The sequence below is a fragment of the Bemisia tabaci genome, chromosome 4, assembly GCF_918797505.1.
Source record: "Bemisia tabaci chromosome 4, PGI_BMITA_v3".
NCBI classification, from domain to species: Eukaryota; Metazoa; Arthropoda; class Insecta; order Hemiptera; family Aleyrodidae; genus Bemisia; species Bemisia tabaci.
This window is the reverse complement of record NC_092796.1, coordinates 39739140-39765979: the sequence shown is the minus strand read 5'-3', so window position 1 is coordinate 39765979 and position 26840 is coordinate 39739140. Positions and strand designations below refer to the sequence as shown.

General features: G+C 38.5%; 2 protein-coding genes across 4 annotated transcripts in view; both read left to right on the top strand.

Moving 5' to 3' along the window:
* Positions 1 to 1083: 1083 nt before the first annotated feature.
* Positions 1084 to 16632, top strand: LOC109031539 (DDB1- and CUL4-associated factor 10 homolog). Of its 2 annotated transcripts, none has more exons than XM_019043104.2 (10): positions 1084 to 1205; positions 2584 to 2853; positions 4280 to 4393; positions 4829 to 5026; positions 6032 to 6203; positions 6664 to 6819; positions 7501 to 7658; positions 8148 to 8290; positions 9334 to 9682; positions 10584 to 16632. In XM_019043104.2, the coding sequence occupies exons 2-10, from the start codon at positions 2642 to 2644 to the stop codon at positions 11152 to 11154; spliced, it is 2073 nt and encodes a 690-aa protein (XP_018898649.1). In that variant the 5' UTR covers positions 1084 to 1205; positions 2584 to 2641; the 3' UTR covers positions 11155 to 16632. The 2 variants fall into 2 exon arrangements, with proteins under 2 accessions (XP_018898649.1, XP_072155937.1); XM_072299836.1 differs by lacking the exon at positions 1084 to 1205 and adding an exon at positions 1292 to 1409 and having other exon boundaries at positions 10584 to 14559.
* Unc-115a (actin binding LIM protein Uncoordinated 115a) overlaps positions 16494 to 26840 on the top strand; it is a 150086-nt gene continuing 139739 nt past the window's right edge. Inside the window, exon 1 of one of the 2 annotated variants that reach the window (XM_072299835.1) lies at positions 16494 to 16631. In XM_072299835.1, coding sequence (XP_072155936.1) covers positions 16628 to 16631 — 4 coding nt within the window. In that variant the 5' untranslated portion in view covers positions 16494 to 16627. The remainder of the gene's footprint in view (positions 16632 to 26840) is intronic. The other variant, XM_072299834.1, reaches the window with a different exon arrangement.

The window sequence follows — 26840 nt, the reverse complement described above, 5'->3', positions numbered from 1 at the left end:
CAAATTGAAATAAATTCGATGAATTCTTAAAAATTGAAAACTGCCCTTTGCATGAAGGAGGAGAGGGGGGGGGAGGGTCCAAGTATTATTTGTAGCATTCATCTATTCCGTCTTTAATGCCTTTAATGGTTGTTCTTATCATGCATGCACTTTAAATTTATTGCTATACCTACCTCAGAGAAAATTGTCTCGGCTCCGGGGTGTTTAGGTACTGTCCTTTCGATTCTATTCTAGAAGGAATTGAATGATTTTGCATCCTTGTATGCTCGATGTAAGGCGAATGGTGTCAAATATTGTGCCACTTGCTCCTGAGAATGACGTTTTAACGCCGCGCCGCCGATCTAAAATTAAATGAGCTTTGCGGCGTTAGGGGAGTCGCGATACACGAGACACACATCCGACCTTGATCTTAAGGATCGTTTGTCGCCACACGAGAATTTTGAATGTTCACGAAATCGCGATTCAAATAGAACTCATTCCATAACTTTTGACAAGCGAAGGGGCAGATTTTGATATCGTCTTACGGACAGCGATCAGCCGTGGTTTCGTAAAAAATGACGATTCTTGATATTATCTGCCGCAAAGAAGATGAGAGAGTGATAAGGGGAAAGCAAAGCAAACCAGCCAACAAACTCAAAATTACTCGGATAAGTTTCTCACAAAGTTACTCACGTTTTAATGCGTATTGATCAGCAAGTGGATTGTTCGAACGGTCCTTCAGCCGAGCCGCGCCCTGCTCGTCGATTCATGAACGATATGAAATGCCTTCAAATTCCAGTGATACAACAAAGGTTACTTTTTGAGCTCACGAGGTACATGATGTTATTTTGGTCCTATACTTTAAACTTGACAACGCCCTTGATGATATAGGTGATAGGTCAAGGCGGATAAAGAATGGTGGTCGCATTTCGATTTTGGCTGCCATCTTGAAGCGTTGTGACGTCAGGAGGGTACGGGTTATGCCGTGCAATCCGAGGTTGAGTCGGCCCCCCCGGCCTCGGCCAGCCCATGTACCCGATGTACCCGATACCGTGTGACGTCCAGAGGGTACGAAATGCGACCACCATTCTTTATCCGCCTTGGTGATAGGTTAGCTTCGTGACACTGTTGTGTTGTGAGACTCAACTCTCCTATTTTCGTCGCATTTTTCAACCACACTTTAATCAATTGTGTTTTGTATTTTCGATAAAGTGTCATTGTTGATGGTAAGTTCTTTTTCTGCAGTCCCAGATTCTTCAAAATAGGTTTATTCCTGAGATCAGATCACGTCTGCTTAGTGGTATTCACTTATCACTGCACGACTCTTGACTGCCTTTTGTAACCTCACTTTAAAAGTTTATTCTTCTGCTTTAGTTTTAGTCTTTCAAGTTTTTACTTATCAATTTTCCTCAAACCAAGCCTTGTTTATGGTACGTTAGCAACAAATTCCTGTTTACTATTTCAGTATGTCCCCTGCCCTAAAAGTCACTTTCAATCCAAAGGTTTTCGTGTTCCTGCTGTGACTTTCTCCTTCTCTGATAATGTTCAAAAGCTCTTTTTAATACACATGTCTGTACCTTGAACTTGAACCTTACTTTAATACAAGCTAAGTATTTGGTCGTAGAAATTAACTGCAGAGTGCAACTCTCTTTTCACTGAGCGTAGCTGCCGTATCGAATGTCAGTGTCTGAAGTCAGACGAACATGCCGTATTGTGATTTGCATTCTCAAATACCTTTAATAACAAAGCACCATGGAGGAGCAAACTACATTAAAGCATTACACAACGTTACTGCTTTCTTTTCATTTTCTACCAGCTCCTGCTGGAAAGTGTCCTGAAGAGAACATCCTCTTCCACTCCGAAGGTTTACCGTACATTCTTGTTCTGCTCACCATTGCAAACCTAATGTTTCTGTGGAATCTTATTGACGAACTAGGCTTTCACAAGGGTTGTTTGTTGCTTATGTTGCAATTTTTCTTCTTATTACTCGAGCTTGCTCACTGAAATCCAACATTAGTCATAGATGAACGTGGCAGTGAAACACTGAGGCATAGAAGTCTTCCAATCGGAACACTCATTTTCACTAAGTGTCTCTGACACACCTACACACATGAAGAATTGAAAATGATTTAAAGAGGATAGGAGGGGCCGACAAAACTCACCTGAAGCAGTGACCAAACTCCATAATGTCCATCAGAAGAAGCAAAATAAGATGTACTCTTTTTTAACTCGCCATCATTTTAATTCAATCAGTAGAGTTTCCTTAATCATCCGTGGTACCACATATTGTCCAGCTGTGGCCTGAACCTTCCATGGCATGAATTAATTTTAAATCTTAGATTCGGGGAGGCACACACCTATGTCCTAGCTTTTGTTAAAATATTGAAAATTAAAATTTTATCTCTTAGACAGTAATATACGGAGTAAAATAATTGGATAATCACTAACCAGCCGTTCATTTATTTTTCTTCAGTGTTTATAGTTCTCCTCCAAGCTGTCTTCTCAGGCTAACAGAACAGCCAGCATTGTTTAGGTATTAAAATTTTACCAAATGTGCACAGTCCATAACGACATAATTTTATCCCCCTTTTCTTCTCTTTTCAGATGCCTTAATTTTTGATGTTTTGAAATTTTACAATTGCGTATCGGAACTGCTAAGAACATGAGAAACGGAGGTTGGAAGTCTCGCCTGCCATATCACGATGTGTGGGTCAGGAATAGGGAGTGGGGACAAAGACCTGCATTGGGATCAACAAATCGTTTGATGAAAGGCCTGTACTCTTCACTAATGCCAGTGAATTCTTGGAGCCATGATGGAAATCCTGACATTCCTCAGCCTGGGGCAATTTTCAATCTAGAATTCTCTCCAGACGGGTAAGCGCATGTTTGTATTCTCTGCTATATCTATCGTGATAGCTACAGCTGTTTAGTCAGCACCAATTAAAGCTTGATTCACCAGATTTTTTCTACAGGTCTCCGCCATTTTTGACAGTGACAGTTGTATTACATTTCTTGCAATTTACTCGATTATATTTATAGTGGTAGGATGTTGCCTCGCATCACTGGTTTTTTAAAAATTTGAGCAATTTCTGTTTGCATCAAATGCTTTGCTACGCTGCTGATGTACGATTGGAAGCTTCATTGTCCAATGGGCCTGTTGCAAACTTTTGCTGGAGCAAAAATAAGAGTTGTCTTTATCAGTAAATTTCTCAAAAATCATGATGAGGGTATTGGAAAAGTTTGAAATGCACTTCTAACTTCACACTCTGCGCAAGAATTTTGCGTTTTTTGAGCTTCCAGCTTCAAAAACGACACTATGGCACAGGTGAACATTTTGTTAGAGAAGTCGTTCCCTTCAACCCTTTCGCAACAGCAATACCCAAAATAGCCAACACTTCCACATGCAAATTGCCATCAGGAGCGAAAGGTCAACCAAAGTGGATCTTTATCAACACGATGAAATTGTGAATGTAAACACGCTGGGTTGTAACAAATGGTTAGAATCTCGTCCAGGCACCTGTGTTTCGGCGGATTGGTGTCGGCCATGTTGAATATTGTATAGTATCCTAGTGCATAAGGGTTGGATAGAATAACACCTCTAACGAAATGCTCACCTGTGCTGTAGTATCGTTTTTGTAGCGGGAAGCTAAAAGAAACGCAAATTATTACCCACATTGTAAAGTTAAGAGTGCATACCAAACTTTGCAAATGCGCTCATCGTGATTTTTGAGACGTTTACAGATAGAAACAACTCTTATTATTGCCCTAGCAAAAGTTTATAACAGGCCCATTGTCTACTTATGCAGTCATGATCTTATGAAATATGTGTCATTATAAATGATCATTTAATGATTTACAGTCAATCGCTACAGTCAAAATGAGGGGGCAAAAGGGAACTAGGACAAAGAAGGGTTGTCTCTGCTAATCATGATTTGAGACAGACATCATAAGTTATTGGTTATCAAAAACATGCTGACATAGACAGCACCATATGCTTGTTATCTCGAACCACTTCAGTGCCCCACCGCTCTGCTCCTGTGGCTGTGACACATGATAAGATGGGAATTCCAGATAAGACCGATCGTCAAGGAGAAAAATCCAAGAATCGGATTATGTTTTTCTCGCAGTATTTTTTGCACATTGCTCTTTACGAAAAGAAATTAGAGCCGGTCATGAAACTGCTCCTGTGAAAAAGCAACTGTTCTAAATTTTTAGATTCTAGTGTCTTGTTGGTTTTATTAAGCTCTTTTACCTTGATCTTGTTTATAATACTCAATCATTGCATGCATTTATTTTTCAGTTCTCTACTAGTTGCTGCATGTGAGAAGAAGAGTTTTCTTATGTTTGATCCTCTTACTAGGAAAATGATAATTTCTGGTGCCAATGCTCATGATGATTGCGTCAACTGTGTTCGGTAATTTTTTTCCCCTTTCATGTTCATGTATTCGTTTTCTTAAACCATTATCCCAAAGGATAATAAACTTTTTGGCAGTATCACGTTATTGAAAAACCTCCCAACCCTAACGATCTGGCGGAAGGATAGTAGAATTCTCTTTTGGATGTATGCAGTTGGGGATCCTTTCGCTGATACTAAAACTTATGAAAAGAACCCGCAATATAGTAACCAATGTACACAATTAATTAATAATACCCGCTTAAAAGCTTGTATAGGCTGGATCAGGCATAATTAAAGCTAGACTCATGAACTGCTAATTTGCTTGGCACAATACTAGCGTGTCTGCAACTCTCAGATAAGTTTTAAACGGGAAATATGTGGGTCCAGAACAATAAACATAAATTTTACCCAAACAAATGAGACAGTTCCTAATTTACTCCTTTTATATTGCAGATTTTTAGACTCCAGAATTTTTGCCACTTGTAGTGATGATAAAACAGTAGCATTATGGGATACACGGAATCTTCGGAACAGATTGCGTACTCTGCAAGGTCATTCCAACTGGGTCAAAAATATAGAGTTCTCTCAAAAAGATGGCCTCTTAGTCACTTCTGGATTTGATGGTGCCATTTACACATGGGATATTAACAGGTTTGTTCACTATTCCTTCACCATCATTTGTGACATTCCTCAAAAACTCAAAATTGAGTTTTTGGTACTGGAGCATACTGGAGTTTTTCTCCAACATTTTTAGACAAAAGAAAACACCCAATAATTTCAAACCAAACGGAAGTTATGGTTGTTCAAAAATTGCAGTACAAAAATGAAATTCTACCGAAAGCTATTGAAAATTCCGCTTTGATACGTCTAGGCCACTAAATGCCAGATTATGATGCAAATTTTTGCCCTTGATTGGTACAAAAATTAACCAAACCGTTTACAATTCTTGAGGATACCAGAGAGAGTTTTTTGTCGGAGTCCCTGAATCCAATTTTTCAACCAAATTGGACAGAATCGCTGCACTGAAAATTTTGCCCGGGTGAATTAATGTAGCTTTACCTGTAGATGGTGACATTTCATAAATAATGCAATTGCAAAGTTTTTTCTTTTCTTGTGAAATTCTCAGCAAGGTAGTATTATTTTTGTCCATTACGCTCACAGTGTGCAAAAAGTCAATATCTTATCCTGGTGATGCAAACACAAAGTGAAAACAAAAAATGCACAATTTATAAAAAAATTCCTGTTTGAATGTTTTCAAACGGTTTGGTATCTATCATAGGCATCTAAGACCCTGTCAGTTTCCTAACCCCACTGGGGACTATGATGAAATATGTCTGTATAATAGTGAAGCTGGCCGAACAAGGCCTCTAAACATGTTTCAGTATCACACATTTTTTATGACTCCTAAAAATTATCATCTTATGTCAAATGTCTCCAAAAATTTTGGGATAAAGTTGAACCACTGTTTTTATAGTTTTTCCTGATTATTTCTTTTCTTTTTTTTTATCTTAGCAGTTGAAGGCCATTGAAGCATTGAAAGCTCTTAAACATACAGTCTAGAGTATGTCTGCTAAGATACCCTCGGAAATGGTACTATTTTGATTTAGCTCCCTCAAATTTAAGATGTTATGCATGGCTTCTCCTTTCTTGTTCTAGTTACACTGAATGTGGGTTCATATATAATCGAGTGTTTCATACGAATGGACTTATGAGAACACGTTTAACACCTGATGGAAGTAAAATGATCATTTGCACAACTGGTGGATATCTGATTGTCATCCATGATTTGGATCTGAACACTTTGGAACAAGATTTATCAGGCTTCAAAGTAAGAATCAATATCCTCCTCTTCATGTGAAAGTACAAAAGACTCCTTTACAAATTAGTTCTCACATGTATTAATGGTATCCAGAACCAGTCATCACTGTTGTGATGAACACATGATGATTCTTCTCCATAGATACAACTAACTAAAGAAGTAACTGATGTGAGTTCACTCTACCTATTCCATTCAGAAGTGAACTCTGAGTATGGACTTTTTCAGAAGACATTATTATTTGTAGACATTGTCGTAGTGAACTTTTCAGTTGTAGACATTGTAAACATCGACCAAAAAATGTAGACTTTCTGCTTGTGGACATTATTTCTGTAGACCTTCTATCTGCATACCATTCATTTTCGTATGCATTATGAGTGTAGCTGATTCAACAGTAATTTCTAACATAATTTATTTTAATTAAGTAAGGATCCTTCAAAAAATGTATTTATACTTTTAATTCTTTCCACAGCCTAATATGTACCGTTTAATGCAACTAAGTCTAACTACCATACCAGTTGCTGCTAACTTCACTCAGCTATTTTCCCGAAGACGCAAGAAAAACCGTGTCGAATTTATAGCAGATTTTCCAGAAAATGATGATGCAGAAGTTGTGTCTTCATTACAAGTAAGTAACCTTATATTAAAAGATAAGGAGAGCAATATTGCAACCATAAAATTTTGATATTTTTAAATTTCAAGAAAATCTGGAGCACTTTTGCTGTCTCCTCGTTTGACGAAACATTGTGTTCCTATTTTCTTTCCCCTAAAAGTTAAATTATGCCACAGGAACGTTTGCGATGATAGGCAAAAGTATCTTGTTTTCTCTTTTGTCAGCCTTTCTCCATGCAATAATACATCAAATATAAATATGTCTATCTGAATCAGTAGCCGAGACTGAGAGACTAATGAATCTCCAATTATTTTAACTGTACTACATGGTAGAAAACGTTATTGAAAATCATCAAATTCTTGCGTGAGTTCGCAAATGTTTATGTATTCTACTTGGCAATTGCGCCTGGTTGAATCTGCCAAAATCTAGAAGTGCGGTCTGATGTTTTGATGTGTCCACAGGGCACCTACAGCCCATTTATTGAAAGTTTCAAGCAGCCTGATATTAGACTTTAAAATGCGATCTAATGTATTGGCTTATTTGGCTGTGTCTAATCTTGTCATACCGACATAATTTCAATAATTGCGCCGCCGTACTGCTCTGGCTGGTGAGTTGTCTATGGCAAATCCACTGAGTTTAGGTACTTTTGTAACACTTTTTTTATATCTACTTTAATTGCTAGTGTTGTAATTACAGGTACACCCACAAGGATGGTGTGTTCTCAGTAGGAACATCAGTAATCATGAAAAATCCGAGTGGACGTGTATTCATGATATCCAAGATGATCCAGTGTCTGATACTGAGGCGCTGGAACTTGAGGATTGTAGCACAGACTTTGAACCATCAGAAGTGGAGTGAGTTGTACTTTAATTTCGTTCGGTTGAAGAACCTTGGTTAATGTTAAGTAGGCAAGTGAGGCTGTCATTGCATGGCACTGATGAGTTATTGATTGTCCGGATGTTTGTATCTAAGTAGAATTTACTTTTAAAACTCGAGTCGATTCTGAGAATACTTCAGGACCTTGCAGGTATGAAACTTGTTTCGATGCAAATTTTCACAATCAGAATGGATTTTTTCACAACGTTCTGAGTAGATTCAAATGAATTGGTTACTCAGTTCCTAAAAAAAAGGAGAGATATTTACAAGGGGATGCCCAACAGAAACCGAACAACTTTTGTAGCAGCCTGTGAGTTTGGAGTTATGTGTCAGGCTGCTAGAGTGCGCTGAAGTAAGTCCTTGGGAATCAGTCAAAATTTATCCTGGTGTATTTTAGTCTTTCCTCGTTTTTGGTTTTGAAGGAGGATTATCATATTCTGCTTACTTATATGTGCGAGTGTTCACAGGACCAATGGTAACGAACCATCACAGGACGGCGACAGAGCTGTGCCCTCTTCAGTCAGTGCACTTCAGGCTCTTTTCCAAAATGTGATTGATGGCTCTAATGTGAGAGACTCTAGTGGCAGAGGTCGACAAGCGCAAACAACTGGTAAGTTATTTTGTCAGAATGGAGGTGTTAAAATGTATTTAATTCCATTAATGGACGAAGTACAATTTTAAGATTTTTAATACATGTTTTCTCTTCACAATTTCACGCAGAAAATTATTCGTGGAGCCAAACTTACTGATATTAAGCTTATTGCTTAAAATTAAACCTTGTCGAGCCGTCCATTTAGTAAATTTTATTCCTGACTAGACAAGAAATACCAAGGAATTCCGCTTTTGCTAAATTTAGATTTTTTTTGATATGATGTTCCTTATGACCTCCTAAGCACAATATGTTTTCAAAGTCAAACTTTTCATGTGCCAGTGTTACGAGAAACAGGGCCAAACAGTTAATTTATTGGATTCTTTACTTGTGTTTTCTGATAGAAATGTGGGACTGGTGCTATATGTGAGTGGACGCTGCCCTGCACGTCTTCATCATTCAGAGGAATTAAATTATCTTTGTCTGTTCTATTTTCCCGGTCTGCAATCAACAAAAGCTCTCCTCAAGTTGGAATATTGTGTGTGATACCACTGAAAAATTCACTTTTCAGCCCCGCCTTTCTTGAGATCAGTTCCTAGAAAGTTTGATTTTAAAAGTTTATCGTGCTCAGGAAGCCGTAAGGAACATCATGTCAAACAATATTAAAATTTAGCGAATGACAAATTTTTGGATATTCCGTGCACGGTCCTTTCACAAATTTTTGAAATATATTTGAAATTAATAATTTCAAACCATTTTACCTCATTCCTCATCTGGAAACTATCTACTATAATTATCTATAATACTAATAATTACAAGTCATAATCTCACTTAAAATAAGAGAAAAGTGTACCTTTATCACTGGAATCTCCATTTTGCTTTTAAATTCCATGTTCAAATACTTGACACTGAAATTTTCAGGATTTCAGTTCTAGAATCATGAAACGTTACACAAAGCTCCGATTTTGCTGTACACAATCTATAATTTTTTAATGAAGAAAGACAGAGAGAACAAGCTGTATTCATTTATGAGTCATATAAAATTATTAATTATTTGGTTGCAGAACAAGAAAGTCCGCGAAGGAATGCAGAGGCCACAGTCAGTTCAGCGGATGTTTGGGAAGCATTGATTGCAATCAGATTCCATCGAGAGCGAGAAAGGCGCAATGCTGCCAATTCACAGTTCGATTCGTCTAGAATGAATATTGTTCGTACATTCTCAGGTCTACAGGATTTGAATGTCAACTCCCTCCTGGACAACTTAATGCAAAGAGATACTAATAACAGTGAAACTAGGTCAAATAATGATAGCAATTCAGATGATAATGAAAATGATAATGACAATGATGATGATAGTGCTAATAATAACCCTAGTGAGCGAAGTAACTCTTCTTACATAATTTTCCGCTACAGGTAATATCTAATTTTTACACAAATTACCAATTTAAAGTATCTTAGTATGTGTTACACATTTAGTTGAACTCCGCAATTCAGATACTCCTTGAAGAAGCAACTTCATGGTGAATTTTCTCAATTAAACAAGATATGATTTTTGAACTGGTGAAAGCTAAGTGATGCAAATTTCCATTGAGTATTTGAAGCAATCAGAGGGAAGAATAGACGAATCAACAAAATTTGCAAGAAAAAAAATTGTATCGTTCAATCACAGGACAATTTGAAATTTTTAATCATCGGAACTCGCTGATCTCAGATGAGATTGAGATCAGATGAGAATGACTGACCCTTGAATGTGGCTTGCAAAGCGTCATATTCGAATATTAAAATTCGTTTTTAGTTTTTGGAGGCAAATATTTCAGGGTACCAATTTGTGCTAAGTTGGGTTGAGGAACCAAAATTAAAGTTTTGAACAGAGAACAACCTTCTTTATCCCTGTAAATATTATGTTGCCCCGTAGTTCAGTTCATTTTTTTTTTAACAGTAATGAAAGTGAAGTTACTTTTAAATGAAAAATTTTTTGAAGTGTCAATTATGGGAGTTGAAAAATTTTAGTAGATTCTGCTCACAACTTTGGATATTTATAAAGTTGAAAAATTGTTTGGATTTTGTGTCTTTAAACCAAAAGTTTTTTGTAAGTTAGTTTATTTTGAATGAGACCAAGTGTAGCAAGAAAAGAAAGGGAGCTAATTGTAACAAGTTTCTTTTGGCTATTGCCCCTGAATCTGCCACTTGCAACATGTACAGTAATAGTAAATACTGTATCATTGCAAACAAGTTAATGAAAGGATTCAGCTTTTCTCAGGTTATATTTTTTATGTTACTGTTAACTTCATAGTTATGTTTGTGTTTTCTGCAGGTACAACCAAAATTCCGACAATCAAGAAGCGTCAACATCTTCATCAACATCAAATGTCAGTGAAAATGCGGACAATGGAAGTAGCAGTAGAAGCAGCTCGGAACCCGTAACTAGAATTAGGAATAGTCAAATAGGTAATAGTAACGGTCACACTGTTGTTATATTAAGTTCGCAACCACAAGCAGCAAATCTAAGTGAGCGTCTTGGCTCATCTTTTAGTAGTTACAAAGTTCCAAAGAACCATAAAACGCATCAAAACAAACCTCGGCTGTTACATTACATTGAAGAATGCAATGTGGGCAAAGGTTTTATCAAAGAGCTGTGTTTCTCCTCCGATGGTAGAATTGTTTGTTCTCCATTCAGTTACGGCGTACGGTTATTGAGCTTCAACTCTGATTGTGCCGAACTCTCAACATGTGTTCCTGAAAATCCTCCAGTCACTTTACATGAATTAGCAACCAACAATCCTCACACCGATATTGTTGTTTCAACCAAATTTTCTCCAACTAGCTGTCTATTAGTTTCAGGATGCCTAGCTGGTAAAATTGTTTATCACCAGCCTGGCTATTAGAGTTGTGCAAAGTTGGTTTCCTCAAAATTACAGTAATGGTAAAAAACAAGCAGCTATTTGCTTTGGAGAGCTTGAAGTGCTGCAAGTGTCTTCGTAAAGATGTAACATGATTTTGTCCTAAGGCAGCATCGCAGAATTAGTGTGGAAGATCCGAAAATTGAGACGTGGTCCAGTTTATAGGGTGCAGAAAATTTTCTTTTCTAATTGCAATGTAATTGAAGGCGCTCATAAAGCCGAAAGAGATGCTAGTAAAAGATTTAGCCCCTTCTGCCCCTTGCTGAATAGAATCTAAAGGTGATTCAAAGTCAGTTCAGTTTAAGCCAATTCATTTCTAAAATCAACAGTTTTCAAAATTCTATGGGGGAAGAGGCCCTCCTTAAAGTCATGAGTGAACTTGGTAATCAGCAACTCCAATTTGATTTTACTTTGAATACCTTTAATGAGGTAATCTTGTGCCTAACAATTAGTGCTCCATTCTCCCCTCAATCTCCTTTCAAAACCCAGCCCCACGAAACTGTTGTCTGAGACCATCCAACTCTGATCGCCTAGCCGAGAATCAAAACCAAGACCTGTCCAGAGGGCCAGCGCTTTAACAATTGCACCACAGGAAACCAATTATTAATGCATACTCTCCTGTGCCCTAGCGCTTACTGTTGTATGGGTTTCATCCAATCCAAAGTTACCAAACATATCCTTAATCAAGCACGTTTCATCGTATAACCAGTGCACAACAGGGACATACTCATCCTCTCTAAGTCACATTTTGCTGTCCTGCTACTGACCCAAGTTCTGCATCAGTATCTCGCTTGCCCATAAAGGTCAGGAAGTAGCATCAACAGGCTGCTTTGGATTTTATTCTTGTCATATATGTCCACCCTTGTCTTTAATCTGTAATGAATTTCCATCAGAGTTTTACGTACAGGACTTATTTTAAGTATGTAATTTCAAATGCTGCTTTTAGATGTAATTTATTATTGCAACAATGGGTGTCATAAAGCAAACAGGGTTCATCTGAATGAACTTTTCAGAAAAGGCATCTATCTACTCTTCAAGGATGTACATGTTTTTCTTTAAAGTGCGCTCTTAGATATCTATTGTGTGTTCAAAGTTGTCCAGTTGTACTTTTCTTAGCAAGACAGAGCTTAAGCAAGCTCATTTGTGTGCATGCTTCACCGAGAAACCTACAATTTTGCACACCATTGTTGGCTTTTAGAACTAATCATGGTTTCGAGTGGATGGAAACTTCACCTCACTTATAAAACTTTGGTGGTCCATTGCTTTAGAGTTTGCAATACCCCTCCCAAACATTTTTAACTGTATCAAAAACTACATCATAGGTTCAGTTAGTAAAATTATAATATATGGTATTTTCAATTCCTTCTTAGGCAGGATTTTATGATGAAAATAATATCCTTCCAACCTTCGCATTTAGTATTCTGAGATGTTAAGTTTCCGTAACAAAACTAGGTAAGATAACTGGAAGATGCACCAGCATTTCTACTTATAGGAATTTATCTCAAAAGCAATCAGTTCTTCAGAACATTTTACTCAGTCGTTTTTGTCTCTCCAGGCAGGTAACTTTCATTAGACCCCAAGCCCTCCAATCAAAGTATCAGATCAATTCATATTATTCTTCCAATGTAACTCATCTTAGATGGTAAAGTCTTTGTAATAAAAAAAGTGAAATGAATTTAGGTTGTGGGCTCTCTTTAACTTCCCAATATTATTGAAAAAGGCATATCAATAATGAAAATAGGAAATGCTGCATCTCAGTCCGTGCCCTATTTTCGATATATTTCTGCATAAGAATGCTGCATAAAAATTTGAATGTTGAAACATTTCTTTTGACAGTATACTTATTTCTAAAAATAATTGTGAATATTTTCCCTTAATATTATCAGGTATGTAAGACCCAGTTGAAAATAAAATTTTATTTATTTATTACACGTTGAAGGGGTAACATCTCAAGGTACAACAAGACAATTAAACAATACAACAAGGCAACAAATTGATACTTTATACATTACAAAATTTTTATCACATCAAAAAATAACAACTAATAAGTTTTCAAAGCCTGTCCCCTTGCTGAAAACTTAAAACGCAACGAATCAGGACATTCCTGCAGATCCACCGGTAGATCATTCCAGTACCTAAGCTTCCTGCACTCAGGAGAGAAAAATGGAAGTTGGTCCCAAAATGACCTTCCATGAATCTAGGAACGAACGCCGGGATTGTGGATTACAGTTAGTAAATTTAAACTTTGTACATTTCTTGCCCAGCCATTAATTTTATTGGTGGTTGAAAGACGAGTTATTTTTACTGCTAGAAAAGGTGCTGCTTTCAAAAAGAATGGTAGAAACAGTAGTTGGCCCTTTGGTTTGAAAATTAATGAGGTCTTACATCAGTCATGATGCTTGGGATCAGTAGCTAACACAAGTATTACGTTAAGAATGTATTCTTTTCAGAATCCTTTTAAAAACATCAATTAATTCCTGAGAATGAAATTTTTTAGACGGATTATTGTAATTTTTGTTGTACCAAATTCTCGAAATCCTGTTCAGATTAGCAGAAATTTCATTGAACCATGTAATATGAGGTTTGTAAGACAATCTCCTTAGAAATGCAATGGTAAAAACATCTTTTGGCATCCAATCATTTCTCATGCAGTCTTAACTTCTTCTTTTTTTTAATTTTGATTAATTAGCTGAAGTAATATTTTATTTTTTGCGTTTTTCATCATCTGAGGTTAACTTTGGAATGGAAGTTTGTAAAATTTAAAGCAAGTGAAATTTGTTTGGTGTAAAGCAAGTTTTTTAAGAAGTACTTTTGAACTGTCAATTTTAAATTAATTCAAGAATGTAATTAATTGTTCTCAAAATTGAATGTGTTAAATAATGGTTTATCTAGTTTGACTCCAAAGCCTGTTTTCATCACAGCTTTGGTATTTATAAATTTATAATTTTCCTCGTTATAGAAATTTTTCTAGAAATCAATTTATCTTTCTTCTTTCTATCCTATGTTTCATCAAGACTGATGAATCAATTTTTTTGTTGACTCGTGGTAAAATTTTCTTTCGCATTTTTCTGTGATTTACTATACATACTTTATTAATATGTAGTAAGAATCTAGTCTGATCTTATCTTTTTTTGCGAATTGCAAGACAGGATATCAATCATTTGTATGGAAATCAAAGTACGTGTGATTGAACTTGTATGCCGATGATTGTTTTCAAAGTGGAGCCCATAAGTTTTAGTTTGAACCTTTCTTGTAACAAGAGGATCTATTTCTTGGATTTCTCTAAACTCTTCGATGGCTTTGCTTAACTGATGACAATTCTGCAACAGTCTGTTATTTTGCAATTACATATTTTATTCTTACTGATCATAACAATTTTTTTCCTGTAAACACCAAGTAACGCTTCAATATCATTGCTTAAAATTACAGACGAGGCAATAAAAGTTTCTTAATTACCTTTACCGAATCTAATAATAATGTTTAGATTTTAAATTTGTCATTTTACAGAGATAAGTCTTTTTTCAGTTCAGTACCTAAGTATGATATTCATGTGCTGACCTATTGTAAATAAATTTTTCACTCGTCCTATTGTAAATATTCTCGATTGTACGTGAAGAATGATTTTTTGTTATTTATTGTGTATATTTACAATTTTTTTTTTCATATCATATTACATATAGTATAATATCATGTAAATTTTCAAGCCTTTTCATTCTTTAGTTATTTTATCCTTATTGATGAGTTATAAGAGGAAGCAAGCAGAAATTTCTCTACCTTAAAAAAAATAAATAAATTAAAAGATATTTAATTGAACTGATAAATGACAGGTCTAAGAAGGTTATTAAACTTGAGCAGTATTGAATGAAACTCTCATGTTTCTTAAATTTTTTATTTTATTTAAAATGGATCATGAGAACTTATACAGACAATTTTCAAGTTTAGAGAATCTGAATATAAAATCCTTAGACATGATATTGTCAACTGTTGAAAAATACTTGTCACACAAAAATCCATCAATTTGTTGGCTCAAACCAGCTTATATAAAAGAACAATAAAAATTGAAATCTTTAAAGGACATAAGTCTTGTCTTCACCTATGTTTTCTGAAATTATCAAATTTTCAGTGCATCGTTTATCTGACATGATACTCAAGAATATATTAAAGAAGTGGGTTTGAACTTCTAAGTGTTCAAAACTGCTCAAGAGAGTAATCCCCGAAAATTTGTGAAATTGCTTCCTCAAAAGTGGGAATATTAACCCTTTTCCCCCCAAAAAAGAAAAAAGATTAAGTGACAGAAGAAAAAAGAGTGGGTAAACACTGGATCCCTTCACGATCTATGGAAAAAAGAGGATGTCAAATTAATATTAGAGTGTTGAAAAGCTGCGAAACTCTCTGATAATTTTTTAATGCTCTGACTGTTCATTTCCCGTTGGAAGGCAACACTAACAGCTGGCATATTCAAGATTTTCATTTGAGAGTTAAAATTCAGAATTTTTCAAACATTCTGGATGTACATTCTGTGTCCTCTTTTTACCCATATTTCCCTCTTTGAGGCGTTTAATAGTTCTGCGCTATTGGCTGTGGGGTTCCTTAATTGTCGAATGAGGCTCTCGAATCTGAATCCCAAATCTCATTGAAAATTCAGGTAAATGCGCTCAAATACAAAGTAGGTAAGTGCTCACATATGTATGTCTCTAGGTAATTTCCATATTATGCTGTATTATAGGAGTGCAGAGAGGTCTAAGTTTACCGGCAAATTTAATTTGCCTTTCTGTAATTTTATTTTTGAGCAAAAATTTATGGTCAGCTCGCCCCGCGGTCCTAGTTAGAATTTGGACTTTTCCATCCTGAAAATATTGAAAATTTCGTTAAAATTTGACAAGGATTCCTTGTATCCCCTCCCCCCCCCCATTTCACGCAACCGCGGATGGTGGGTTTTTTAGGGGGGTGGGGGTGGAAGGGGAGGTTTAAATAGGATATGAGGAGTATTGTTTCAAAATTTGATCAACTAGAAACAATTTTAGAACAAATAACGAAGAAAAAAAATTTGTGTTAATGTCGAGTATTGAACTGGGGACCTTTCGACTTCAACTTCACCGCGTCAGCCGCTAAACCACATATTCTCAAATAGAGATTTTGTGCGCAGTTTGGCAACTGTGTACTGCTTTAATAAATTTTTCTCGGGATGTGAAGCGACCCTCCGCCTGTGCCGTGGTCCGTGAACTAGTGAAAATTCAGTCGCTCTCGCCTCGCCAATTTTCTCTCCCTATCAGGCTCTAATGAAATCCCGGTCGTTAAAAGTATGATCAGTGGTTATTCGAATCATGTCTGAAGTAGTGCTCTTGCAAATTTTCAGTGAGCCGTGAATAATTGTTCGTGATAACAGTGTTCTTGTGGTGTTTCCCGGAGCTAATCCCTGCCCCTGCCTTCATATTCTCCTGTGATCGAGACCAGAATCATGGGTGAGTCGATAGAAATACATTCCTCAGCATCTAAATTTACCGGTGTCCGTAAATTTTCGATCGGCCCCACCCCCTTCCTTTTCTGTTCGGGATCAATTAGCTCAATACTCATCCTTGGTTTTGGACTAGGTCCCTTAAGGTAGTTGCTGGCCATGACCATTTCTTTTTCAGCCCCAAGAATTGTAGATTCTAGAAGCCTGATATATTTCGAAACAGCATTGACTCTCAGATTGTACGTTAGTACATTCTTAATACAAGAGCCGCACTTTTGGGTTAGTTATGGTCGTCTGCTACGTGCTACAGACCAAGGCATGTGTACCATGAATTCTAAGTAAGCAAGACTCAGTATTGTCCCCTCCAGTATACCCGTCACAGAATTTTTGTTCAATATTAAATAGGCTTCAGTCATCGTAGCTAATGTAAACTTGCAGTCTGTAAGACTGTGTCTCAACTTGGATCATAAACGTAGGTATGAGCTTTTCTTGCCGCACTGTCTCCTGATCCTGTTATTGATTGGTCAACTGCACATTCGTCTCAATTCTCTGAAATCTGCACCTAACCTGCTAGAGCTAGATCAGTCGAGTACAGTCATCCTAATCGGTGCACTCTGTACTTGAGACAAGACAATTGAGTCGAAGATGAAGAATTCTAACCAACAATGTAGTCCTAGGCTGAGAGGGGCTCTGTTGAATTTCTCTAGATTGATCTTCCTTATCATTGGAGTGCATTAGCTAAGCTAGTTTTTTGCATCCTTAGCATACTAAATAGTTTCTGAGCTGGTTTATCAGCTTATTACAAACACTTAAGTACTTACGTTTCCTTAACAAGAAAGTGTCATATTGCCTACTCTCCCAGACAGAAATTCAGGAGCCATCGGAAGTTTATATGGTAAAAATGAAGAGAATTTTGGTAGCATGAGCATAACTAGGGCGTTGCAGAAGTCCCCTCAAAATTTGAGAGAAGAGGGTCATCCAATGATATCACCTTAGGCTGTCGCTGAGATGGGCGATAACAAGTCTAGTCCTGAGAGCTTGGATGTCATTAAGTCGTTCATCGTTCCAGCCACATATGAGGATGGATCAAGATGTGCATACATAACAACAGAATATAGTATCATGTAGGCACTTGATCAAGCACTTGCATAGTGTCATGAGGCAAGCGCACTAAGAAAAAAGTAGCAGCAAGTTAAAACTTATCTCTACTTTCAACAATGCAATTACCTATCTGCCGCAAGTTTTGCTAGATTTTACAGAGGAATAATGAGAAAAACAATCCTTAATTAATCTGAAATTCCTCCAGTTGCACTGTGTAGATAACTTGTTCAATAATGGTCAGCCTATGCCCTCACAAGCTGTACCTATCATGTTCTTTGAATCTTGCCCTTTTGAAGGCGGGCAGAGATACCTGCAAGAGTGGTGATGAAGCATATAATGAGAAAAGCTTCAATCTTTAGTTCAGAAATTTTCTAGGAAAAATAATCATTTATAATCCAAATAATGACTTCTCGTGCAGCTATGGCGTGCGAAGTCAAATTGTCAACGTCCAATCACTGATTCCCTCTCATTTGTTTCTGAGGCAATTTACATATCGATGGTGAATGTAAAGAAATTGTATCTTAATCTGTGACGTTGCAGATTTCTTGTCATTATATTTTTCAAAGGATAACCATGCTGCAATGTTTCGGCTTTGTTACCATAAACTTGCAAGTATGTCTAAGCACTCATCATTCCGTGTGTAGTTAGGAAACATATTCTCTATGAAATATTGAAAGTGTTGCAATCCATCATATTTTTGCACCATGATGTCTGTAGTTTCTCGTCCATCTCTTTTTTTGTTTTTGTATTAAGCTATTGTCACTATCATTTTTTTTCTGAGGATGCTCCTGCTTGAATATGAGGGATGAGAGAATCCATTAAGTGCTGGAACAATCAACTGTCAGTGTACACAGAGATAACAGGAGAGTATCACTTGACATCGTCTCTGTTGTTTAGCAGTCTTTTTGCATGTTAAGAACATTCTCGGAGAATATGATACCTATTAAGCATTAAACTGCTAACCTCATTTCTAATAGCACTCAAGTAAGGTGATCCTCTTTCAGCAGAGCATTTTCCAGACCCATTGACTTCTCTGAAAGATGTTAACTGTCAACAGACCTTTTTCTGGTATTTAGAGAAAATACAGGAAGATTATGTAGGATAAAATATTTAATTTTTTACCCTCCTGTTCCTTTTCTCAAACTCTTTGATACAAAATTAAATTGAGTTTTCCAAAAATAAACCAAGCAGTCAAATCAAGGTTTCATAGCTTTGCCAAAATTGTTCCAAGTCTTTTAATCTGCTAGATGACCTGAAAGTTAAGTAGTTTTTAGTTTTTTTTTCTACTAAAGAGAAAATTCAAAATTAAAATGATGCTGAAAGTCTTTTTTGCTATGTGCACTCTTGAGATTTTCTTGCCCTACCTTTTTACTCAATTTTTTAGGGCTAAGAATTTTGTGGGAAATAGATCCACAGTCTTATCAACTTCGTGACGATTTCTGTTCTTTTTTGGTGGAATCTGTCCGAACAGCTTTAATGTGTAGCCAATGTCCCATGAAAAAGGGTGTGTGAGGTTGGATATTCCATCTAGGATGAGGCTCAAGGTACAAATTGCTGAAAACTCTCAGAAAATGACATTTTTTTTTGGGGGGGGGGGGGGGGGGGGTAAAAACTCCAGGTTTCACATTTAGAGGAGATGGAGGGCTGAGGGCTACCCAACTCTTCTCCCCCACCCTTGATTACGCCATCACGCTTTGATGGAGTAAAGTACGGGGGAGGGGCAGTGGCATGCACTCATATTGGGCAAAAATAAATAAATAAAATAAGTAAATTGAAGTAAAAATAGAATAGAATAATAGCAAAATTATATACTTAAAAATCTACTCTTGTCTTTTTTTGGAGAGGGAGGAAGAAGGACAGGGGTCGGTTTTTCTATCTAAAAAAATATTGCTCAGTTAGAACGCTCCTGCCCTGATATTTTTGCTATTTTTCCCCTATTTTAATACTTTCCAGTCCAGAAACAAATCCAACTCCATAATTTAAAATCATAGAAGTAACGCATAACGCGTGTGGCGCCAAGCGCTTTGTGGGATGGACCGCTAAGCAGTCGGGGGGGGGGGGGGGCGTACTCCCTAAGCCACTTAAGTAAAGAAAAACAAAATCATGGAAATGGTGAAATCCAATAATTTCGAACATGGAAATTTTAATCAATTCAAATTCAATTTCGGAGGGGCTTTTTTGTAAATCCAAGGAGGCTTGCCTGGAGTCCCTCCGCTCTCCTCCTAGCCCCCTCTCAAACTCAAAATCGCCGAGCAGCCCTCCCCCCTTCCTTAGCCGCCCCTGAATCCGCCACGGTCCCCGAAATTCGAACCTCCGCGTTACTCGTCGTTTTCGGGAGTGAGCGAGATTGCGGTCGGCAGATTGCGAAACGGCAAATGAGTATTATGCAACGAACGGTTCGGACGCGCGCGGTCGGTCATCCCGAGCATCTCCGCGCCGATGAGATAATAATAATAAAAATCGAATCATCTCGAGAATGTGTGTCGATGTCCCCCCCAGGTTCGCCCCCCTACCGCCCCCCACCCAGAGTTGCCCCCCGCCGGTGTAGCACTGCAGCTGGTAGCGATTTGAGAGGAAATGATGTCACCAACCTGCGTCGCGCTCGCGCGTTGAGAGTGCCTCTCTCACTGAAACTGAAATCGTTACCAGAGGCATTTTCTAACCACAGGGTGATTCGATAGTCCTGCACCACCCCTTATTACTCCTAGGGGTTTCGCTTCCTTTTGGGGTATTAAAACCCTAACATTAAACGTTGAATTTAGAAACCAAGGATTTACTCGCGCTCAGTTCATGCAAAATAGTTTTCATTCATGCATGAAATATAATCAAATATTAAACCCCTCCAAAATCTTCATTGGGCAACCTGTGGCTTGAAAGACGAGTGGCGTGTATGGACATAGGTGCAGTTTTTGAAGAAAATAAATTGCGCGATATTAACGACTTCAACCAAAACCAGTCTGAAAATATATCCTGTGAAAAATCCACTCTAAAAAATTCATCAATTTGTAAGCATCAAAAAGTGAGTTTGAACTTTCTTCTCGCAATTTTCTTTTCTCCGCAAGGAGTTTGGGAAAAGGAACGTGTTGGGAACGAAAAGGAAAGGACAACTGGTTCGGTAGTTCGGGTACCGAACTAGTTCGCCAATGTATACCGAATAGTTCGTGGTTCCATATGCTCCTAACTATTCGGTTCGTATTACCGAACTTCGGTTCACATTACCGAATTTTTTTTCAGTGATATCATATTAGGACTTGCCATATCGCTAGCATGTTGGTATCATGTTGGTCTTTTACCCCAAGTTGATATCACGTCGATATATACCAATGTTGACATCATCATGATACCAACGTGAGCGTTTTAGACCCTGTTGGTAATGGTCTCAACATGTTACCAACATGGTCATTTTTAGCAGGGAGATGGAGATCTTCAGATATTACTGGTACCAGAAAATTAAAGGCTTCTTTTCAAAATGTATAGATGCTGTAAACTTGACTCTACCAGCTCACTTATTCTGAGCAATAAAATTTCATCGCGCAAAGTCTTCATTGGTTCGAAGAGGGGGTTTCAGCTAGAAACGCTCTAAGTACAGTTTTCTAGTAAAAGAGAATTCGCGTCTGAAAATTTTCGAACATTGAAATTTATTTACGTTCTTTCGTCGTGGAAAAGACGAATCTAAGCACCCCCTTAAACTCGGCCGGTGAACTTTTTAGATCCGGAGTAAGTAGAAAACTATATTTTAACCACGCACTGAAGTTTTCTAATGTCGTCCTCTCGAGCTATTTACGCTGTTCAATGGCATAATTTAGCTCATGTCTGAAAAGAAAACATGCATAAACAAGAAATTGCTCCCGACCTCTCGAGCAAGTGATGTAATTTGTGAAAGTAACTTTTTTGTTTTCGACGAGGAGTGATGTCACGCGACAACTCGTCACTCTTCAGGCATAAGGGCGTATCTCTGTTTCCGCGCGAGCCCCAGAAAGAATAGATTTTTATGGAGATTAGGGCTCATGTTGAAATTGAGATACGCCCTTACGTCGGAGGAGCGACGAATTTTTCAAATGCACTCTTCTTTCGTGCGTGTTTCCTCCTTGGGACACATCGCAATTTGTCATAATACTTTCTCGAATTTCCGTGTCGCGTTAGCTCAACTGTGTCTTTTTGAAGAGCATGCCCGTAAGTTCTGCCATGCTAAGGAAGAACGCTGTATGAACATTCGAGAGTTGCAAATTTCCCTCGATAAAAAATGTATTTTTGACGACATTCATGCGTATTTTTCCTTGAAATTTTCAGATATTTCAGATTGAATTGCGTACAAAATTATCTAAAATTTTTGGAAAAAAATATACTTTAAATTTTCCAGTTAATTCGATTTTTATCTAAGGAAACTTGACAACGTTCGAAGGCTCATACGGCGTTCCTCCTTAGCACGGCAGCGTTGAGCTAGGAGCCACCGAGTTGTTCCTAAATCTCTCCTTGCGTGCTGATTAGAAACTGTGTGACGAAGACACGATAAGGTAGGAAATCGAAAGGTTCTCTTTAAAGGCTTGGATGGACCAAGAAAAATCTGGAATCTTGTGGTGATTCGAAATTTGTCAGGGAAATGTCAGGGAGCTCTTTTTCCGTCGGTCAGGGAATTTTGAATTTTCCCCCGGCTTCTTGGCAGGGTGTCTACAAGTCCGAAATTTCCGGAAAGTCCGGAAATAGTACTGATTGTTCAAGGGCGGTCCGGAAGTAGTGAAAAAGTGCGGAAATTGCGCAAAAATGTCCGGATTTTTTTAAACTTGTGTGTCATTTTTGTCACAATTTCAAATTTTTGAAATTTTTCGAATTTCGTCAAATGGATTTTGTCAAGACGGATTTTTTCTGTTGGAGGAGGCACTGGATTTCTTGATAAGGTACTGAAATAGTACTGTAAAAGTACTTATTTTTGATCCGCCTGTTTTAGTAGACACCCTACTTCACTGGAAAAAAAAAACACATTGAATCTAGAGTCCGCAGACCCTTGAAAACATTGACAAGAAAAAATACTCTTGATTCAATCGGATTTTTGCTTGAATCAAAACGAAATCCGCTTAAAGTAAGAGGCTTGGTACTTGATTTAAGCTAGATTCTGATTGAATCAAGAGTACTTTTTCTCGTCGATGTTTTTAAGAGTCTGGACTCTAAATCCAATGTGTTTTTTTCCCCAGTGTTGGCCGTTTTTGTCAGGGAAATCAGGGCAATGTCAGGGAATTTTTTGTATTGAAAATTTCTAGACACCCTGCACATGCAAGAGCTCCATTACCGACATGCGCGCACTCTTTCTCTATGTTTAAGGACTCAAGATCAGGAGTCTAGAAGTGGCAACGGGGACGAAGGTGGAGGTGTTATCGAGACGCGTGTTAATCGGTATCCCGTCGAAGGAGCCGCTCGCCGGAGCATGAAGGATCTCCAATCCCATTCCCATCGCCGTCCCCGTCGTCCCCGGATCCAGATATCCGATATCCCGCCAATACGCCCGTCCTAAGTAACAACGCCGTATGAACATTCGAGAGCTGCCAAATTCCCGCGGATAAAAGATGTATTTTTGAGGGGCGTTTTGAATAGTTTCTCCTGAAATGGAGATGTTGCATGTGTGAGGAATTTGCGATTTGACTGTTGATTCTTACGTAAAAGTTCGCGAGAAACACGATGGTGCCACTGGTTTTCTCTGAAATCAACTCCCAAGCTCAAAAAAGGCTCTCAAAAGAGGCCAAAATGGAGGGGATATCCCACCCTACCCTGAGAGTCCACGTCTACATCAAGACAAACTCTCCATGCAAAGATAGGGAGCAAATACATTAGCCGGGTTGCCGTGTTTTCAGTTGTGGAGTCCCCAAATAAAGTGGCAGCCCTGTCAATGTATTTGCTCCCTATCTTTGCATGGAGAGTTTGTTTTGATGTAGAGGTGGACTCTCTGGGTAGGGTGGGATATCCCCTCCATTTTGGCCTCACTTTGAGAGCTTTTTTTGAGCTTGGGAGTTGAGTTCAGAGAAAACCAGTGGCACCATCGTGTTTCTCGCGAACTTTTACACACGGATCAACAGTCAAATCGCAAATTCCTCACACATGCAACATCTCCATTGAGGAGCTTTCCGGAAAAGGGCACAAAGCAAAAAATTGCGTTTGAGAGAAATGCATTTGAAGTTTTGATCATTACTCTATGGCCACTGACAGTGACTTTCGTTCGAAATCGGGAGTCCAAGCTGCGATGGAAGGTATCAGTGGCCAGAAATTAATGATGGAAACTAAAAATGCATTTTTCTGAAACGCTCTTTTTGGCCTCGTGCCCTTTTTTCGGAAAGCTCCTCAGATATTTCAGATCTAATCACAAAAGAAATTCTCCAGAAATGGAATGGAAAATCAGGGTGTCTAGCATCAGGATTTTCCCGATTCTATCAGGATTCGAGGTCAATCAGGATTTAATCCCGATCTCATCAGGATTTGAGGAAAAGTCGGTCGTAAAATCAGGATTTGAGAAAAGCTTTCGTTTTTAATCCTCAGAACTTAATTCTAGGGGTTGCTTTCGCATACGTTTATGCAGAAATTTTAATTTTTCTCCGCAATTAATCAGGATTTGGTAAAGTTATGAAATCAGGATTTGGTAAAATTATGAAATCAGGATTTAGCAGTCAGAAATCAGGCGAAATCAGGATTTCCCAAAATGAAAAAAAAAAAAAAACAGACACCCTGAAAAAATGTATTTTTGAGGAAAGTCATGAATATTCTCTCCTGTCGGATAATTTAGATCTTATTACGAAGAAAATTATCTAAAAAATTGAATGGGAAATATGGACGAGTTTTTCCTGAAAATCCGCATTTAATCAAAGTAAATTCGGCAACGGCCGAAGGTACTTACGGCGTTTTTCCCTTAGTGCGGCAGAATATATCATCCTCGTCCTCGCCGGCCACTGCGTCCGTCCTCGTGATCCCAACCCCATCCCCCCTCCGCCCGCCCCCTCGCAGGTCGCCCGCTATCCGTTCCCGTCTTGCCCTTTGATCCAGATCAGTCGGATCCGCCGTTTTCTCCTGTCCGCGCACCCGTTCCCGCTCCGGCCGAGAGCAAGAGCCCACCCTCCCCGGGGATCACGCGCCGCCAACCAGTTCCGTTGTGACCGTCCGGACTCCCCGCCGACCCCCAAGTTCGCACCAGGTACCCATCATAACCGTACCCACTCAAGTTGAGATTGAGTTTTTTTGAGCAACGAGCTTATTGAACAGGGAACGTACCCATTGGAACTCTACCACCCACCGAGGCTCCACTTTTGGTCCCGGGGAAGTTCGAAAAACGCCGTATGAACCTTTAGGCGTTGCCAAATTCCCTTTGACTCGGAAAAAAAGAGGTAGGGGTCAAGTCCCAACAATTGTTGGATGATATGAGCATTTCCAATCAATTGTGGTAGTACCCCAATTAATTGTGGTAATACCCCGATTAATGGTGGTAGTATCCCGATAAATTAGGTAACTAACCCAAATGTTGCGGTACTACCCAAACTTAAGTTGCGATACTACCTAAATTAATCAGAAATGTCCATATCATCCAACAAATTGGGGTAGTACCACAATTTTAGGGGATAACCCCTCACACTTTTTTTCCGTGGATAAAACTCCAATTCGTCGGTGAACTTACGTTACTTTTCTTCCAATTTTTCTGATAATTTTCTTTGCAATTTCACCTAAAGTTCTTGAAAGTTGTGAGGAAACGTATCCACAACTTACCTTAAACAGGGGTGCACATTATTCTAGATTGCGTGACTTGAATAGAATGCTTTGAAGAATGTGCATCCCTGACCTTAAAAACAACCTTAAAACATTTTATCGAAGGAAATTTGGCAACTCTCGAATGTTCATACGGCGTTTTTCCTTAGCGCGGCAGAGTTGACCTCGATCCAGATACACGTTGAATCCCAGATACAAATATACCGGTATTCTCTGGTGGCTTCATTCGGATGTTGATCCACCCTTCTGTTGCCTGTTGAGCCACGTGGTAAGCAAACAAGCCGATGTTTGGTAAGAAGCTTGTTGGGCACTCTGCATCACCTGAAGCTCAACAGCCAACAAGAAACTAGATATCCGTTGCTCTCTTAGTACTGTCCGTAAGAAAACGTTCGTTGTATTCCCGACAGTAAACGTTTCCATTCGTCGCCAAGAGGTTAGTGGAGGGTTTCTAACCGAAGTCAATTGCTAGGTTTTTAAAATAATGTTAACAATTTAATTTTTTAAAGTTTCATGAAATATTGCATCTCTGATCCCGCTACCTAGAGTTAGAGTACCTTTATAGACGGAGTATGGCCATTTCTGTTCCGGTTTTTCATTGGTCGTGAGCGAATAGGCTGACACGATGCTCTTAGGGCCGTAAATAAACAAACAAGATGGCCGTTATCAGCAAGCAAGATTGAGGTTATGCACATCTTACATCCTCCTGTGATAAAGGTGAAAGGCAATTTAACAATGTTTTCATGTGTTTTTCGTGTGCTATTCGTAGATATGCTCTTTAAATTGTTACTGCCGCATAATTGAAATTTTTGTCAAATTTAGCTTCTCATCGATGTTACGGTGAGCCGCCATCTTGTTTGTTTATTTACGGCCCTTGGAGCATCATGAAGCCTAAAAACTCGTTGACCAATCAAAAAGCGGAACAGTTTTCCTGTAGTAAAAAGATACGAATGGCCATACTCTGTCTATAAAGGTACTCTACCTAGAGTCACCCCGGATAATTATGAAGGGACTGAAAGAGAAACGTGGCGATGTGGCGAATGGTGGAGGCCGGGGCAGATTAGTCACCGGTGACAAGCAACCAGTTGCTCGGCGGAAGGGACCAAGTTGTCGCTCCTCAGGACGCAGGGCCGTATCTACATTTCCACGTGAGCCCGGGAAAGCATGGGGTCATTCGGACAGCAAGGCTCACGTGGAAATTGCGGATTGGTTTTTAATCTAGAGGAGCGACGCGACGGAGATGGAGACCCGGACGACCGGGAGTGGGGCTCGGGAAAAATGACGAATCGAACGGAACGATCGAGCTGAGCTTATTAGATGCAACAAAGGATGCCATCACAAGGCTCAGCTCCCGCACAAAGGATACATGATAAATGAAAAG

Excerpts from the sequence above, each read along its gene's own strand:
- LOC109031539 (XM_019043104.2), top strand. The coding sequence starts at position 2,642 with ATGAGAAACGGAGGTTGGAAGTCTCGCCTGCCATATCACGATGTGTGG. Across the intron at positions 2,854-4,279 it reads CTAGAATTCTCTCCAGACGG|TTCTCTACTAGTTGCTGCAT; the intron begins GTAAGCGCATGT and ends TTTATTTTTCAG. Across the intron at positions 4,394-4,828 it reads GATTGCGTCAACTGTGTTCG|ATTTTTAGACTCCAGAATTT; the intron begins GTAATTTTTTTC and ends TTTATATTGCAG.